The following is an 18481-nucleotide window of genomic DNA, read 5'->3' as shown; positions in this document are numbered from 1 at the left end:
CACGTTACGTTAAAACCAAGCACACCATTTTTTTACTTGTGAAATTCACAATAAGCCTGATGACCCTCTTCACATTGAAAAAACTAAAGTTGGATCCAAAATGGCAGATTTCAAAATGGCTGCCATGGTCCTCCCATCTTGAAAAGTTTTCCCCCTCCCATATACTAATGTGCCACAAACAGGAAGTTAATATTACCAACCATTCCCATTTTATTAAGGTGTATCCATATAAATGGCCCACCCTGTACAAATAAATGAAAGTCAAAAAAAAATTATTAAACAATGTTAGACCAATAAATAATTAACATTTTCTCAAAGTTGGTGTGTTCTCATATTTGGTTTGCTTCTCAAAAGCTTTTGTGTTTTGAATCTCTGAGCCACCAAATATCGTGCTAAATGCACAGTAAGGGGTAACCTTTAAAAAACAATAACTGATGTATACTATTATTCTCTTACAGTAAACCCTGACATCTTCCTGGACCCTCCTCTTGCAGACTTGAATATGAACACTGCTTTCCCTACATGCAAGTGTTTTTACACTTTTTCACATAACATACTATATATTATCCACAAAACATCATTGAATACATTAAAAGTTACTTGAATACATTAAAGTCACTTAAATGATTCCTCAGATATTTTATTGCAGTGGTTCTCAAACTTTTTAGACTAAGTACTATCCATTATCAAACAAAATCATTCAAGTACCTTCTTAAGTCTTATCGCAGAACCATGTGCACCCCTGGATCTTCCTCTCTTCTGAGGGCAGGTGGGGGTGTATAAGTCAATGTCTTGCTTGAAATGTGCATGTTTTGTTTGCACTCTTGGCATTTGTATCAGCAGGTCAAGGAGGTGTGGCACTTGTAGTGTTAACTGGTGTTTTAAGACTCTAATGATGTGAATCATACCATGTTGTTTTCTTTCAGCGTAATGTTTTCTTCTATTTTGTCTTCATGTGTACAGAATTCTCTCTTTGTTTCTCTTTGTTTTTGCCCCTGGATTAAGTCCTTTGGGGCTCCACAGTATTTCTCTGTCTTGTTTTCTCATTTTTGCTTTGACTTTGCTTTGCTTTTTCCAGTGAGAGAGATTAATCTTGACAGCATTCAGGCTCCAGAGCCCAGGACCAGAGATGAGTTCCTGCAATGTGAGTGACACCCTGAGTTAAACAACACTTCACAGTGTTACACAAAAGAAAAATTTTAATATAAAAAAAAGTGTTTATTTGGAAGTAAATAACCTGTTTATAACAGGAAAATGTGCAAAGGTCAAAGATGCCTGTTGTATAATTAGTAGTGAAAACATCCATTAAATACATGTCGTTCATTTGTCCACTTCAAGAAAAGAAGCAACAAACATATATTAAAACATGTGTTTAAAATATGCATATTTATATTATAACATATATTAAAATTTAATAGACTAATATACATATTAAAATTTTCAGTATTTTCAGTGTCCACAAATAAATCTACTGGGATGTTTCCAAACCTCCAAAATTCTTATGTTGGTTATAATTTCTGTATGTCTTTATTAAAAACCCAGGACACATTGGGCCTCATTCATGAAACGTGAGCAGAACTAATTTTCTGAGTAAACTGTTTATGAATCACTTTTTTTGTAAATATCTGGATTCATCACAATGTTTGTAGTCTTAAAATGTTCATGGGTAAGAAACACATGTACACATGTAAAGTATGCGCAATGACTGAACCTATCATAAAAGTTAGAAAAATAATTAAAATGCATGAGCTAAATAAACAACAAATTAAATATCAAACGAAATTTCAAAAAACATTCCTCTTCCTAATTCAGCCTGTTATTCTGAGAAAATTCCAGTAGCTAAAAAGCAATTGTTTGCTGAATTATTTTGTTACATGTGTAATCAGTTACTTAATGTTCATCACTGCAATAAAATAAGAGTTTTTGGTCTGTAACTTGTGTTAACAGCTAATGTTGCAATGCTGCTGGATTTAACAGACAGCTCTGCACAGAGAACTTTACCGTCTTTGGAGAGGATACTGCTTTATGGTTTATTAGCTAAGTGATGTCTCTCTGGTCAGTTCACCATCGAGATCCATTCTTTTGTATTTCTGCAACATTTTAGAACCCTGTACTGTTCCTGAACCTGTGCAGGAGCTGTCTGTGTTTGGCTCTGAAAGGTTAAAAGCATTAATTCTAAGCCCTTCATGCATCCATTTTCCACCGCTTATCCGGGTCTGGGTCAGGGGGAAGCAGTCAGAGCAAAGAAACCCAGACCTCCCTCTCCCCAGCCACCGCTTCCAGATCCTCTGGGGGTATACCGAGGCGTTCTCAGGCCAGTCGAAATATGTAGTCTCTCCAGCGTGTTGTTGTCTCTCCAGATGCCCGGTCTGCCCCGGGGCCTCCTCCCCATTGGACATGGCCGGAATACCTCACCAGGAGGGCATCCAGGAGGCATCCGGACCAGATGCCTGAACCACCTCAACTGGCTCCTCTTGAAGTGGAGGAACAGCGGCCCCACTCCGAGTCTCTCCTGGATGTCCGAGCTCCTAACCCTTTCTCTAAGTGAGAGTCCAGACACCTTGCGGAGAAAACTCATTTCAACCGCTTGCACCCACAATCTCGTTCTTTCGGTCACTACCCAAAGCTCGTGACCATAGGTGAGGGTTGGGACGTAGATTGAATGGTAAATCGGAGCTTTGCTTTTCTGCTTAGCTGTCTCTTCATCACAACGGACCGGTACAGAGCCCGCATTACTGCTGACGCTGCACCGATCCGCCTGTCAATCTCCCGCTCCGTCTTTCCATCACTCGTGAACAAGACCCCGAGGTATTTAAACTCCTCCACTTGAGGCAGGATCTCACTTCCAACCTGGAGAGAGCACTCCACTCTTTTCCGACTGAGTACCATGGACTTGAACTTGGAGGTGCTGATCCTCATCCCTACCGCTTAACACTTTACTGCAAACTGGCCCAGCAAGAGGAGGTCCTGGCTCGATGAAGCCAACAAGACCACATCATCCGCAAAAAGCAGACATGGAATCCTGAGACCACCAAACCGGACACCTTCCGCCACTTGGCTACTGCAAGAAATTCTGTCCATAAAAATTATGAACAGAAATGGTGGCAACGGGCAGCCCTGATAGAGTCCAACTCCAACTGGAAACCAGTCTGACTTACTGCCAGCCATGCGAACCAGACTCCTGCTCTGTATATACAGGGACTGGATGGCTCGTAGCAAAGACCCCAGTACCCCATACTCCCAGAGCCCCCTCCACAGAATATCACGAGGGACACGGTTGAATGCCTTCTCCAGATCCACAAAACACATGTAGACTAGTTCAGCAAACTCCCATGCACCCTCCAGGATTCTAGTGAGGGTAAAGAGCTGGTCCTGTGTTCCACGACCGGGGCGGAATCCGCATTGTTCCTCCTGGATCCGAGGTTCAACTATCAGTCGGACTCTCTTCTCCAGTACCCCCGCATAGACCTTACAGGGGAGGCTGTGGAGTGTTATCCCCCTATAGTTGGAACACACCCTCTGATCCCCCTTTTTAAAAAGGGGAACCACCACCCCAGTCTGCCAGTCCAGAGGAACTGCCCCCGATGTCCACACGGCCAGCTCAGCCCTAGTGACACATCCCCAAACTCTACTTCCTCTGTGGAAGACATGCAGGTGGGATTGAGAAGATCCTCGAAGTATTCCTTCCACCGCCTAATGACGTCCCCAGTTGAGGTCAACAGCTCCCCACCCCCACCATATACATTCTTGGTGGAAAACCGCTTTCCCCTCCTGAGTCGCCTGATGGTTTGCCAGAAACTTCTCCAACAGAAAGACATTTTCCATGTTCTCACCAAACTCCCACACCCGAGTTTTTGCCTCAGCGACAGCCAAAGCCTCTGGAGTCCCCCGAGCCAACCAGGCTCGATAGGACTCTTTCTTCAGCTTGACAGCCTCCCTCACCCGGAATGTCCACCACCGAGTGCGGGGATTGCCACCCCGACGGGCACAGACAACCTTGCAGCCACAGCTCCGTTCAGCAACCTCAACAATGGAGGTCCGGAACATGGCCCATTTGGACTCTGGCCTCCCCCGGGATGCAGTTGAATCTCTGCCGGATGTGGGAGTAGAAGATATTTCAGCATCCTTTCCCGCCATCTGATCCAACTCACCACCAGGTGGTGATCTGTTGACAGCTCAGCACCTCTCTTCACCCGAGTGTGCAGAACATATGGCCGCAGGTCCAAAAGATATGACTATAATGTCAATCTTCGAAATGTGGCCTAGGGTATCCTGCAGGTGTACTTGTGGACACCCTTATGCTTAAACATGGTCTTCGTAATGGACATACTGACGGGCACAGAAATCCAATAACTGAACACCACTTGGGTTCAGATCAGCAGGGCCATTACTCCCAATGACACCCCTCCATGTCTCACTGTCATTACCCACGTGAGCGTTGAAGTCCCCCAGCAGAACAATGGAGTCCTCAGAATGAGTGCTCTCCAACACCCCCTCTAGTGTCCCCAAGAAGTCATCGTACTCTGAACTGCTGTTCTGTGCATAAGCACAAACAACCGTCAGAGCCCTTTCCCCAACCTGAAGGCGCAGGGAAATTATCCTCTCATCCACTGAGGTAAACCCCAATGTACAGGCGCTAAGCCAGGGGGTTATGAGTAAGCCCACTCCTGCCTTACGCCTCTCACCCTGGGCAACTCCTGAGTGAAAGAGCATCCAGGCCCTCTCAAGGAGATTAGTTCCAGAGCCCATACTGTGTGTCGAGGTGAGCCCAACTATATGTAGCTGGTACCCCTCAACCTCGCACACCAGCTCAGGCTCCTTTCCCACCAGAGAGGTTATGTTCCATGTTCCAAAAGCCAGTTTCAGTAACCGAGGATCAGAACGCCAGGGCCCCTGACCCCGGCTGCCACCCAATCCACAATGCACCAGACCCGGATTACTACCTCTCCCACAGGTGGTGGGCCCATGGAAGATAAAATCATCATTATGTATCTTCTAAATAAGAGTGGTGCATGTATACAATTATATATAATTTTACATACAAAACAGGATATTCTTTTCTAAAACCATATGTGTTGTGAGCCAGTGTGAAGAAAAAAAATATTTTGTTGATTATATGAATTGGTGAAATCAACAGCACACTTTAATTAACATAATGAAGTATAATAATCTCAAATAAAATTGCAATGCCACAAGGACAGATGTCAAAGTTTAAACCAATACATTAACATGACGAATCTCACTACCTTAATAATGTTTTTTTTTTTTGAGCACATAATTGCCTAAACTTTTGTACAGTACTCTGTAACTCTGCTTTTAGATGGCATAATCAGTCGAATGGCGGTCACTTGAAATTCATGGGTGGGGATTAAGGTAATTGAGTGTTAATTGCAAAGAAACATGCACACCTTCCCTTGCGAACATTTGGTATTCACTAATAAACACGTTCTACTAAAAAATCTGGTGTATACGTGTTCATGAATCTACCAGAAAATGTTCATGTCCATTTCTTCCTACATTATGCACAGTTTGTTTGTGTCTTCTCATGAATGAGGCCCAGCTGTACAAATATCATTCTACATTATGAAATTTTAGCAAGTTTCATTGAGCAATTTTTTTGACAGCTAATTTAAAGTCATCTTTACTTTGTTTTTGGTTCCCCCAACCTAACTTATCATGAGATCCATTACAGATGATTTTATTAGTAACAGAGGGCAACACCAAAAATGTAGCCAAAGCTTGACATATACAACAAAAGCCATTAGACACATGCTGGATAAAGCAATGAAAGAAGCTGAGTGAGTTTCAATTGAAAGTGCTCAGTTTTTTGAGGAAGATACCTCTATAGTGCCTTGTAACCAGCATAATCAGTTGAATGACAGATCTAGACTAGAAGATTAGCTTGATGACAATTGTAAGGGTTTTTTTTTTTTTTTTTTTTTTACAAAGAACTCTCTCTCTCTCTGCCCCCACCAGATGCTTGTGAGTTGACCCTTGACCCAAACACGGCCCACAGGCGCCTGGCTCTGCTGGACAATGAGACTAAAGCAGTCCTGCAGGCCACAGCTCAGCCATATCCAGATTGCCCTCAGCGCTTCGATGGCTGGACACAGGTGCTTTGTTTGCAGCCTTTGTCCTCTAAACGTTGCTACTGGGAGGTGGAATGGCGTGGACGGGGCTCCTCAGTGGGTGTGGCCAGCGGGGCAATGCCTAGGAAAGGGTCGGATGGCAAGGCAGGGCTTGGATACAATAACCAGTCTTGGAGCCTGGAACTATCAGACATGTGCTGTGCTGCCATGCATGCCAGTCAGAAACAGGAGATCCCAGTAATCTACTGCCCCCGTGTGGGTGTGTTTCTAGACTGTGAAGCAGGGACACTGGCCTTTTATAGCGTTGATGACACCTTGCTTCCCCTCCACACCTTCCACAGCTCCTTCCCTGAGCCACTATATGCTGCATTTGGGGTGGGCTGTGGAGTGGGTGTGGGACTGGACTTTGCAATGGGTCAGTTCAGTTCTGCCTCAGACAGCATAAAAATCTGCCCCCTCTAAACTGACACTGTCAAATGGCAATGTGGGTTAAAGTGAAAATTTTATGTCATAAAAAATTTTGATGTACAGAATCAAAGTGTTGATATGACCTACTCATCCAAATTGTCTTCTGAAATCAAGGATATTACAAGTAGATTTGCTCCTGTTTCTGTATAAACCAGTACTACTTTTTTTTTATTATTTTCAGACTAAATACTGCCACCCTATAAGTATTTCATTGCATATAGCCACAAGATCTAGATTTCAGGTGCTGGCATAAAAATGCACAAATAGTGCTCTATGAATTTAAACCAAATTCCATGGCTCCACAGCCAGTGATGATGGGTTTCTTGCTGTCCAGTTAATATTTTCTATTGAGGATGGTGACCTAAGGTTCATGTGTAGCACCTCAAGGTCATTGCTTTAATTTGGAGATTACACACTCTGGGTGCATGCACAAACGATAGCTAAATTTATTAATTCTACATTTGGGGAGACGTAGCCTTAAAGGTAACATCCGTTCTAAACTCTGTGTTTTTTAAGGTGGAACGGTAGGTTTGAGGGAAAATAATGACTGTTGTTTGTACGTAGCTGATGTTTAACTTGCCTGTAAGTTTAAATTCACTGTTTGAATTACCACAGAAACACATTTGTAACATGGGTTGTTAAGTTTTGTAGTTAGCCATCGCCGGGGTTTGGAGACATAAACAGCAAAAGTAAGTCAATATTACCCACCTATGGAGCAGGAACAGGGCAACCATTTGGGTTCATGCTTTTCAACATTTGATATGCTCACAGCTCTCTCTCTCTCTCTCTCAGAGCGAGAGAGAGAGACTTACTTCTTGGGAAGTTTACTACAACAGATCTGTTAAATGTAGAGAAACAATTTCCCATTGGTGATTAATAAAAGTACCTCTTTATCTTTATATTAAAGGCCTCAACACACCTTGTAGTGTACCAACTAAAGTCGAGCACACAAACTGTCATAAAATGGGCTTTTTATTAAACAAACAATTGTTAGGTAAACAAACAATTTGAATGCAACAGGCAATTCACACAATCATGTTGCATGACAGACAATGGGAAAAAGACCTGCCCTTTTGAAGTGAGGGTAATTATGACCAGTTTCCTAGTCAGACATGTCAAACCCTAGAATTTCTTCTGAATCAACAGGGATATTTTTCCCCTTTTTGCAGTAGCCTCTTCTCTTCTAGGAAGTCTTTTAGTTTTCATCATCAATTTGACATTGCTAAATGAAACGTCATATGGATATATATATATATATATATATATATATATATATATATATATATATATATATATATATATATATATATATATATATATATATATATACACTTCTCACAAAAAGTTAGGGATATTTGGCTTTTGGGTGAAATTTATGGAAAATTTAAAAGGTTTATATATATATATAGTTTGTGTGTGTGTAGTGCTGTGCAGAAGTTTGGCCACCTTCTTTGTTGGTGTGGTGCTTGTGTGGATCTGTATGTGATTGCAGTAGATATAAAAGAAGAATAATCTGAAATAAATGGGAAATATAGGATAATTTTTATATAACAATGGGTGTGAGTGAGATTTGGGAGCAGTATTTTGTTTGGGTTCTCCTTGGTTGCTTTAGTTTAATAAATTGGTGACACACATTGTTTGGGGTCATTGTATATTGGCCAATGGAACTAGGTGTTGGTTGATGGCCTCGGGTGGTGTGAACTGCCACAAAGTGAGATTTGGAGGGAATTGGATTCATACATTTGTGCACAGAGTGTTATATTTGATGGAATAGTAATGTTTGTTTTGTTTAATGTTGGGCTTATTTGTTGTTTTAGTAAATAAACACTTACTGCTCAGAAAAAGGGTTTTAAATCTTATAATCTCTGTTGTCTGGAACTTTTGCACAGTACTGTATATGAATCATGAGTTAATTTCTATAAATAATTTATTATTAGCCAACTGATAAGTATGAAAGTACTACCCAATATTTGACTATTGGAAATAAACTCTGAATGTTTTCTAGAAAAACTGGACACTGGTCATTTTTAGGGCTTTAAAACATACAGCTAGATTGTTTTTCATATGTTGACGTATAACTTGCAAGTCCTATAATAATAATGATATAGAACAAAGGCTCTTACAAAAACTGAGTCTTATTGTCAAAGCACCTGCTGGATCCAAAAGCAGGGGCCTGAAACAGTGATAGTTTTTAAACTTTTATTATCAATTTGCTTTATCAGCACACGAGGCAACTGTGAGAAAGGACCAGCTTAATGTTTGAAAACCGAAGCCTGAGGTTAATATTGAAATATTGAAATATTAAATGGTAAATAATGAAATCATTGTAAATTATATAAGAAATAATGTCTATACAGTAACCTAAAAAATCATGTGGTTTGGAAATAAATAATGAAGTGTTTTGATGTATTTGGGAGGACAGAGAGAGGCCAGGTGTTAGTTAAGAGATTGTCAAAAGCTATGAGTATGTGAAAAACAGAAACATTATTAATGGGAAGAAAAAGGAATATGGGAAAGAGTAAAATGGCCTTGAGTATAGATAAGAACCTTTTCTAAGAAGCACCCAAACTTTCTTTTGAACCTAATAGTCTAGTAAACAATGTCTGAATTAACCTGAAACAGAAGCCCTTACATGCATACATGGGGAATAAGGTAACTTTTGATTGTAATGGGATCCAACTGTCTGCACTTTAACCTGTTTTATTAATGCTTTTTGGTATCTCTTTTTAGACTTACCTGGGTTGATGTGATTATACTTTAACGTGTTTAAATAAAGTATGAAACATGTTCTCTTTTAAACCTGAAACTGTGTCTTTGAAATTTTTATATCTATTGATTTTTTTTTTTATAGAAATTGTGATTTTTAATAAGGCATATAAAAAGCTAAGTCAAGTCAAGGAGAAAGCCTTTTTGGCCTGATATTACAATCCTACAGTTAGAAGAATACTGGCTAAAGCAGAAACCTCTGGCAGATCTGTCTATGACAGTTTTAACTTAAAGGAGAGAACCAGAAGGACACAGACGTGGGAGCATCCTGAATCACTGGCATCCCTCTGCTCCACCATCAACAAACCTGTGTGACGGTGTCAAGTGGCGGGACGACAGCACCAACGTCACAGTTTACTATAATTCCCTGTGTCCATGGACCCCCTGGATCTGCTGCCTTTATCATCATTCTTAAGTACACTATGTTAACTTTTTTGGTATTTGATTTTTTGATATATTTTGATATATGGCTCAGCCTACATAGTATATTGAAGTACTATGTCGATTCTGATATATGTTTTAGTTTTTTTTTTTTTTTATTAGTCCGTTGCTGTTAGTGATTGTTGTATGTGACGTCTGTAAGCTACTGAGATCTTGAATTTCCCCTGGGGAGCGATCATTCATGCATTCATGCATGCATGCTGTGAAAGATACTGTAATCAATTGTTAAAATATTATTATCAATACAACATGGGCCTTATACATACACCGTAGTTCATGACGTCTGTAAGGGAAGGTGGCAAGGGAGGGAACGCGATCCACTAGTATTTTGTGAAATCCATGTGAAGAAAGCCCAGTTTCAGCTCTTTACCTGATGTAAACAATGGCAAAGGACAGACATGAGCAATTTGGACTTTATCACAAAAAACGTTCAGTGATAAAACTAAAAGTTGGTACTTGGTCTAAAAAGTTTGAGATCCACCCTGTTAGATCAAAAGCAATTCTGGACCTTTGCAGATGGGGCCTTTTTATTTAAAATTCATGACAAGAGTCAACACAGGGCCCACTTTCACACCTAGAGATGTGAAAATGTGCAATCAGCAGGAATCAAGCCAACTAGTGATGATAAAGGACTTCAAAGCTCAAGCCCTTCTGTCCAAATTGAGCTCCCTCTCAGCTCTTTCCCTTGTATCAAACACAACTGAGATACATTAAACATTAAAATATTCCTTTCCCAGGTACAGCATCAAATGGATACTTAAACCAAACACTAGGATTTCACATGACAAATAAACTAACATACCACACAATAAAGAGTTTCTCCAATTCAAAAAGGAACCATATATTTTAATAGACGCAAGGAAGAGCTTTGTCAAAACATGCTTCAGTATGATTAATTCAGACAAGAATACATATAAACTGTATGAACTGAATAACAGCATTAGATCATTAAGAGAGGAAAACAGGACCTTTTAATTCAGCAAAGAGAAACATATTTTAACACACAAGAAGAAGACAGAAAACCACTTTCCAGGTTGTTTCTAGTAAGAGTCAGAAAGGACAGAGACTTGAATAATTGCATTAGTGTATTAAAGGATGCAAGGAGGAGCTTAAATTAAGCATCCTGAAGCATCTTTTGACAGACAAGAAGACTGCAGAATAACACATTCCAGCATGTTTATAGTGAATGCCGGAATGAACAGAGAGTCCACAGCATGAACTGAATAACAGCATTAGATCATTAAGAGAGGAAAACAGGAGCTTTGATATAAGCAAAGAGAAACATGTTTTAAAACACGAGAAGAAGGCAGAAAACCACTTTCCAGGTTATTTTTAGTGACTCTTGAATAACTGCATTAGAGTATTAAAAGATGCAGGAAGGAGCTTTAAATTAATCATAACAAAGCATCTTTTTACAGACAAGAAGACTGCAGAGTAACACATTCCACCTTGTTTATTGTGAACGCCAGAATGAACAGAGAGTCACAGTATGAACTGAATAGCAGCATTTGATCATTAAGTGAGGAAAACAGGAGCTTTATTTTAATCAAAGAGAAACATGTTTTAACACACAAGAAGAAGGCAGAAAACCACTTTCCAGGTTGTTTCTAGTGAAAGTCCGAATTAACAGAGAATCTTGAATAACTGCATTAGAGTGTTTTAAAGGACGCAAGAAGGAGCTTTAAATTAAGCCTACTGAAGCATCTTTTGACAGACAAGACTGTAGAATAATACATTCCAGCTTGTTTATAGTGAATGCCAGAATGAACAGAGAGTTAGAGTATGAACCGAATAACAGCATTAGATTATTAAGAGAGGAAAACAGGAACTTTGATTTCATCAAAGAGAAACATGTTATTCAAGAGTCTCTGTCAATTCTGACTTTCACTAGAAACAACCTGAAAAGTGGTTTTCTGCCTTCAAACAGCCTGTTTTTCTCTCCTAATGATGTAGTTGACTTATTCAGCTCGTATTGTGACTCTCTGTTCATTCTGGTGTTCAATATAAGTGATTTGGAAAGTGTTATTCTGCAGTCTTCTCATCTATCAAAAGATGCTTTAGTATGCTTAATTCAAAGCTCCTCCTTGTATCTTTTAAAACTCTAATGCATTTATTCAAGATTCTCTGTCCATTCTCACTTACACTAGAAGCAACCTGGAAATTGTTTTTCTGCCTTCTTCTTGTGTGTTAAAACATGTTTCTGTTTGCTGAAATTAAGCCTCCTGTTTTCCTCTCCTAATGATATAGTTGAGTTATTCAGCTCATATTGTGACTCTCTGTTCATTCGGGCGTTCACTATAAACAAGCTTGAAAGTGTTATTCTGCAGTCTTCGTGTCTGTCAAAAGATGCTTCAGTATGCTTAATTCAAAGCTCCTCCTTGCGTCTTGTAATACTCCAATGCATTTATTCAAGATACTCTGTCCATTCTTGCTTTCATTAACACCCTAAACCCTAGGTCCCACATTTAAAACCCTAAACCCTAGGTCCCACACATACTTCAAACCCTAAACCCTAGGTCCCGCACATACTTCAAACCCTAAACCCTAGGTCCCACACTTAAAACCCTAAACCCTAGGTCCCACACTTAAAACCCCAAACCATAGGTCCCACTCTTAAAACCCTAAACCCTTGGTCCCACACTTAAAACCCTCAACTCTAGGTCCCACACTTAAAACCCTACACCATAGGTCCCAAACTTAAAACCCCAAACCCTAGGTCCCACACTTCAAACTCTAAAGACTAGTTCCCACACTTAAATCCCTAAACCCTAGGTCCCACTCTTAAAACCCTAAACCCCAGGTTGCACACTTAAAACCCTAAACCCTAGGTCCCACACTTAAAACGCCAAACCCTAGGTCCCACGCTTAAAACCTTAAAGACTAATTCCCACACTTAAAACCCTAAACCCTAGGTCCCACATTTAAATCGCTAAACACTAGGTCCCACATTTAAAACCCTAAACCCTAGGTCCCACGCTTAAAACCCCAAGCCCTAGGTCCCACACTTAACACCCTAAACCCTAGGTCCCACACTTAAAACCCGAAACCCTAGGTCCCACACTTAAAGCCCTACACTCTTGGTCCCACACTTAAATCCATAAACCCTAGGTCCCACACTTAAAGCCCTAAACCCTAGATCCCACAAATACTTCAAATCCTAAACCCTAGCTTCCACATTTAAAACCCAAACTCTAGGTCCAACACTTACTTCAAACCCTAATCCCTAGGTCCCACACTTAAAACATTCAACACTAGGTCCCACACTTAAAACACTAAATCCTAGGTCCCACACTTGAAACCATAAACCCTAGGTCAAACATTTACTTTAAACCCTAAAACCTAGGTCCCACACTTCAAACCCTAAGCCCTAGGTCCCATGCTAAAAACCCTAAACACTATGTTCCACACTTAAAACCCCAAACACTAGGTTCCACACTTAAAACCCTAAACCTCAGGTCCCACACTTAAAACCATAAAAACAGTTGGTCCCACTCTTAAAACCCTAAACCGTAGGTTGCACACTTACTTCAAACCCTAAACCCTATGCCCCACACTTAAAACCCCAAACCCTAGGTCCCACTCTCAAAACCCTAAACCCTTGGTCCCACACTTAAAATCATAAAAACACTAAGTCCCACGCTAAAAACCCTAAACACTCTGTTCCACACTTAAAACCCCAAACCCTAGGTCCCACACTTAAAACCCTAAACCATAGGTCCCACACTTAAAACCCCAAACCCTAGGTCCCACACTTAAAACCCCAAACCCTAGGTCCCACACTTAAATCCCTAAACCCTAGGTCCCACACTTAAATCCCTAAACCCTAGATCCCACACATACTTCAAACCCTAAACCCTAGGTTCCACACTTTAAACCCTAAACACTAGGTCCCACTCTTAAAATCCTAAACCCCAGGTCCCAGTCTTAAAACCTTCAACCGTAAGTCCCACACTTAAAATCCTAAACCCTTGGTCCCACACTTAAAACGCTAAACCCTTGGTCCCACACTTAAAGACCCTAACCCTTGGACCTACACTTAAAACCCTAAACACTATGTGCCACACTTAAAACCCTAAGCCCTAGGTCCCACACTTAATACCCCAAACCCTAGGTCCCACTATTAAATCCCTAAACCCTTGGTCCCACACTTAAAACCCTAAACCTTTTGTCCCACACTTAAAACCATAAAAAGACTAGGTCCCACTCTTAAAACACTAAAAGCTAAACTAAAGTGTGTAGGTCACACACTTACTTTAAACCCTAAACCCTATGTCCCACACTTAAAACCCCAAACACTCTGTGCCACACTTCAAACCTAAACCCTAGGTCCCACACTTAAAACCCCAAACCCTAGGTCCCACACTTAAAACCCTAAAGACTAGTTCCCACACTTAAATCCCTAAACACTAAATGCCACACTTAAAACCCTAAACCCTAGGTCCCACACTTAATGTCCCAAACCCACACTTAATACCCCAATACCCCAAACCCTAGGTCCCACACTTTAAACCCTAAACCCTAGGTCCCACACTTACTTCAAACCCTAAACACTAGGTCCCACACTTAAAGACATAAACCATAGGTCCCACAATTAAAACACTCAACTCTAGGTCCAACACGTAAAACCCTAAACCCTAGATCCCACACTTAAAACTCTACATCCTAGGTCCAACACTTACTTCAGACCCTAAACCCTAGGTCCCACACTTAAAACCCTAAACCCTAGGTCCCAAACTTAAAATCCTAAACCCTAGGTCCCACACTGAAAACCCTGAACCCTAGGTCCCACACTTAAAACCCTAAACCTTAGGTCCCACACTTTAAACCCTAAACCCCAGGTCCCACACTTCAAACCCTAAACCCTAGGTCCCAAACTTAAAACCGTAAACCCTAGGTCCCACACATACTTCAGACCCTAAACCCTGGGTTCCACACTTAAAACCCCAAACACTAGGTCCCACTCTTAAAACCGTAAACCCTAGATCCCACATTTAAAACCCCAAACCCTAGATCCCACACTTATTTCAAACCCTAAACCCTAGGTCCCACACCTAAACCCTAAATCCCAAACTTAAAACCCTAAACCCTAGATCCCACACTTAAAATGCCAAACACTCTGTGCCACACTTAAAACCTAAACCCTAGGTCCCACACTTAAAACACCCAAACCCTAAGTCCCACACTTGCCCCTGGAGCTGTGTGACTGCGACACTACCTGCTGCCACCATGCCACCCGTGAAAGAAGTCGAACATTCGAATTAATGGGGCATATTCATATCGATTTTGGATTTCAGGAAAAGCTTCTTTTAAATTCTGTGTATGTAAGAGTTAAACTACTGCATCAAAAAAAAAAAGAATTTGTTTTAATGTCATCCGATCAAAACCCTGGTTATAAATTAAACATTGTGTCGGCTTTAATGTACGTTAAAAAAGTTAATGTCTCACCCGAAGTGAAACTGGCCCACGCCTCAGCTTTGATGAGTTCTAACGCAAAATATCCTTTGGAAAGAGTTAAAGTCAAAGTACTTAGTATACCCACCGGTAACCGTGGTTCCAGTCAAGATCATTTATTTTTGGGACAAGTTCCTAAATTTATAGCTTTGGGTTTTGTTCATAACCAAGCATTTAGCGGTTCTTACACTCGCAACCCCTTTAATTTTACTGGAGTCAAACCAGCCTCCACTTGGAAAAGCTTGGTCAAACTAGCCCCCACTTAGTTTTGGTGGAACTGCGTATTCTGAACATTACGGTAAGAGCGTGTAGTAGAACGAATTTCAAAATAAAAAACAAAAGTCACTGACAGGAAATCTATGTAATAAATAAATAATTTTCTAAACAAATAATAAATGGATAAACAACAAATATTTGCTATTTTGTGAAAATAATAAAGATTTTAGGACATGACTCTCAAGTCACTCTGATGTGCCATTTCAAAATAAAGGCCCTTTGAATGGTCCCATTTCTGTAAATTTATTTCCAAATTTATATAATTATTAAAAGGAAAACTTTAGTTTGCACAGAACAATTTCACTTCATAATCATAGTACAACACCTGATTATGTCACTCATTGAATATGAAGTCATTCTGATGTGTCATTTCAAAATAAAGGCCCTTTGAATGGTCCCATTTCTGTAAATTTAATTTGAAATTTAAATCATTATTAAAAGGAAACCTTTAGTTTGCACAGAACAATTTGACTTCATAATCATAGTACAACACCTGATTATGTCACTCACTTAATATGAAGTCATTCTGATGTGTCATTTCAAAATAAAGGCCCTTTGTATTGTCTTATGTCTGTAAATTTCATTTCCAAATTTAGATCATTATTAAAAGGAAACCATTAGTTTGCACAGAACAAATTCACTTCATAATCATAGTACAAAACCTGATTATGTCACTCACTGAATATCAAGTAATTCTGATGTGTCATTTAAAAATAAAGGCCCTTTGTGTTGTCCTATCTCCATCCATCCATCCATTATCTGTAACCGCTTATCCAATTTAGGGTCGCGGGGGGTCCAGAGCCTACCTGGAATCATCGGGCGCAAGGCGGGAATACACCCTGGAGGGGACGCCAGTCCTTGTTGTCCTATCTCTGTAAATTTAATTCCAAATTTAGATCATTATTAAAAGTGAACCTTTTGTTTGCACAGAACAATTTCACTTCATAATCATAGTACAACACCTGATTATGTCACTCACTGAATATCAAGTTATTCTGATGTGTCATTTCAAGATAAAGGCCCTTTGAATTGTCCCATTTCTGTAAAGTTAATTCCAAATTTATATAATTATTAACAGAAAACTGTTAGTTTGCACAGAACAATTTCACTCCATAATCATAGTACAACACCTGATTATGTCACTCACTGAATATCAAGTCATTCTGATGTGTCATTTCAAAATAAAGGCCCTTTGAATTGTCCCATTTCTGTAAATTTAATTCCAAATTTATATTATTGAAAGAAAACCTTTAGTTTGCACAGAACAATTTCACTTCATAATCATAGTACAGCACCTGATTATGTCACTCACTGAATATGAAGTCATTCTGATGTGTCATTTCAAAATAAAGGCCCTTTGAATTGTCCCATTTCTGTAAATTTTATTCCAAATTTATATACTTATTGAAAGGAAACCATTAGTTTTCACAGAACAATTTCACTTCATAATCATAGTACAACACCTGATTATGTCACTCACTGAATATCAAGTAATTCTGATGTGTCATTTCAAAATATGGGCCCTTTCAATGGTCCCATTTCTGTAAATTTAATTCCAAATGTATATAATTATTAAACTGAAACTAATAGTTTGCACAGAACATTTTCAATTCATGGTGATAGTACAATACCTGATTATGCCACTCACTCAATATGAAGTCATTCTGATGTGTCATTTCAAGATAAAGGCCCTTTGAATGGTCCCATTTCTGTACATTGAATTCCAAATTGAGATCATTATTAAAAAAAAAAACATTACTTTGCACAGAACAGTTTCACTTCATGATGATAGTACAACACCTGATTATGTCACTCACTTAACATCAAGTCATTCTGATGTGTCATTTCAAAATAACGGCACTTTGTGTTGTCTCATCTCTGTAACTTTAATTCCAAATTTATATAATTATTAAATGCAAACCATTAGTTTGCACAGAACAATTTCACTTCATAATGATAGTACAACACCTGATTATGTCACTCACTTAACATCAAGTCATTCTGATGTGTCATTTCAAAATAACGGCACTTTGTGTTGTCTCATCTCTGTAACTTTAATTCCAAATTTATATAATTATTAAATGCAAACCATTAGTTTGCACAGAACAATTTCACTTCACAATGATAGTACAACACCTGATTATGTCACTCACTTAACATCAAGTCATTCTGATGTGTCATTTCAAAATAAAGGCGCTTTGAATGGTCCTGTTTCTGTAAATTTAGTTCCAAATTCATATAATTAATAAAAGGAAATAATTAGTTTGCAGACAACATTTTCACTTCATAATGATAGTACAACACCTGAATATGTCTCTCACTTAATATCAGGTCATTCTGGTTAGTAATTCCAGAATAACAGCCATGTAAATGACAATTTAACTGTTGTATTTCCTTTATGTTTAAACTGTCATTAAATAGAATACTCTTGTTATTACACACCACTTTCAATTTGTAACAATGATAGTACAGCACCTGAATGTGTCAATTATTTAATATCAAAACATTGTGGTTTTGTGTTTTAACATTGAATTTGTCATCTCATTTATATTCCTAACAATATAAGACTGGTTCACAATGCAGAACAAATTAACATCAGAGCACAATGTTCATGCTATGTCATCAGATCTATCCTTCTAACTGACATTTTTGATAACTATGTGGTGTGGTTGCTCCACCTCAAAAACAGGGAACTTGATAAATGGATATAATGCTTTTGAACATGAGACAAGCATATAATTAAATTTTTTAGCAAATTTATATCTAATCAAAACCAACCCAGATAATACTCACAGCTCATCAATCACACTGGACATTTATGCTTACTTTAAATTATGTGTTTTAATAATTAACTGAATTAATAATTCTCAGTGAATTATTCCTGCAATTCATTTTATCAGTCTATGCATTATTATTATTATTGTTGTTGTTGTTGTAGTAGATTTATTTGTCTGTATATATTTTATATAGTATATTCAATGTTAATCATT

The 18481-nt window shown here is 39.1% G+C and overlaps 1 protein-coding gene across 1 annotated transcript in view; it reads left to right on the top strand.

The window, feature by feature from the left end:
- The window catches only part of trim25l (tripartite motif containing 25, like), a 44519-nt gene extending 36743 nt beyond the window's left edge, over window positions 1-7776 (top strand). Inside the window, exons 16-18 of the mRNA XM_066665228.1 lie at window positions 459-524; window positions 1079-1144; window positions 5977-7776. Of these exons, the coding sequence (XP_066521325.1) occupies window positions 459-524; window positions 1079-1144; window positions 5977-6551 (707 nt within the window). The 3' untranslated portion in view covers window positions 6552-7776. The remainder of the gene's footprint in view (window positions 1-458; window positions 525-1078; window positions 1145-5976) is intronic.
- The last annotated feature ends 10705 nt before the right edge of the window (window positions 7777-18481 follow it).

This window comes from Hoplias malabaricus, chromosome 3 (genome assembly GCF_029633855.1).
Source record: "Hoplias malabaricus isolate fHopMal1 chromosome 3, fHopMal1.hap1, whole genome shotgun sequence".
Lineage (NCBI taxonomy): Eukaryota > Metazoa > Chordata > Actinopteri > Characiformes > Erythrinidae > Hoplias > Hoplias malabaricus.
Note: the sequence above shows the minus strand (reverse complement) of the source record. Positions and strands in the feature narration are given on the sequence as shown.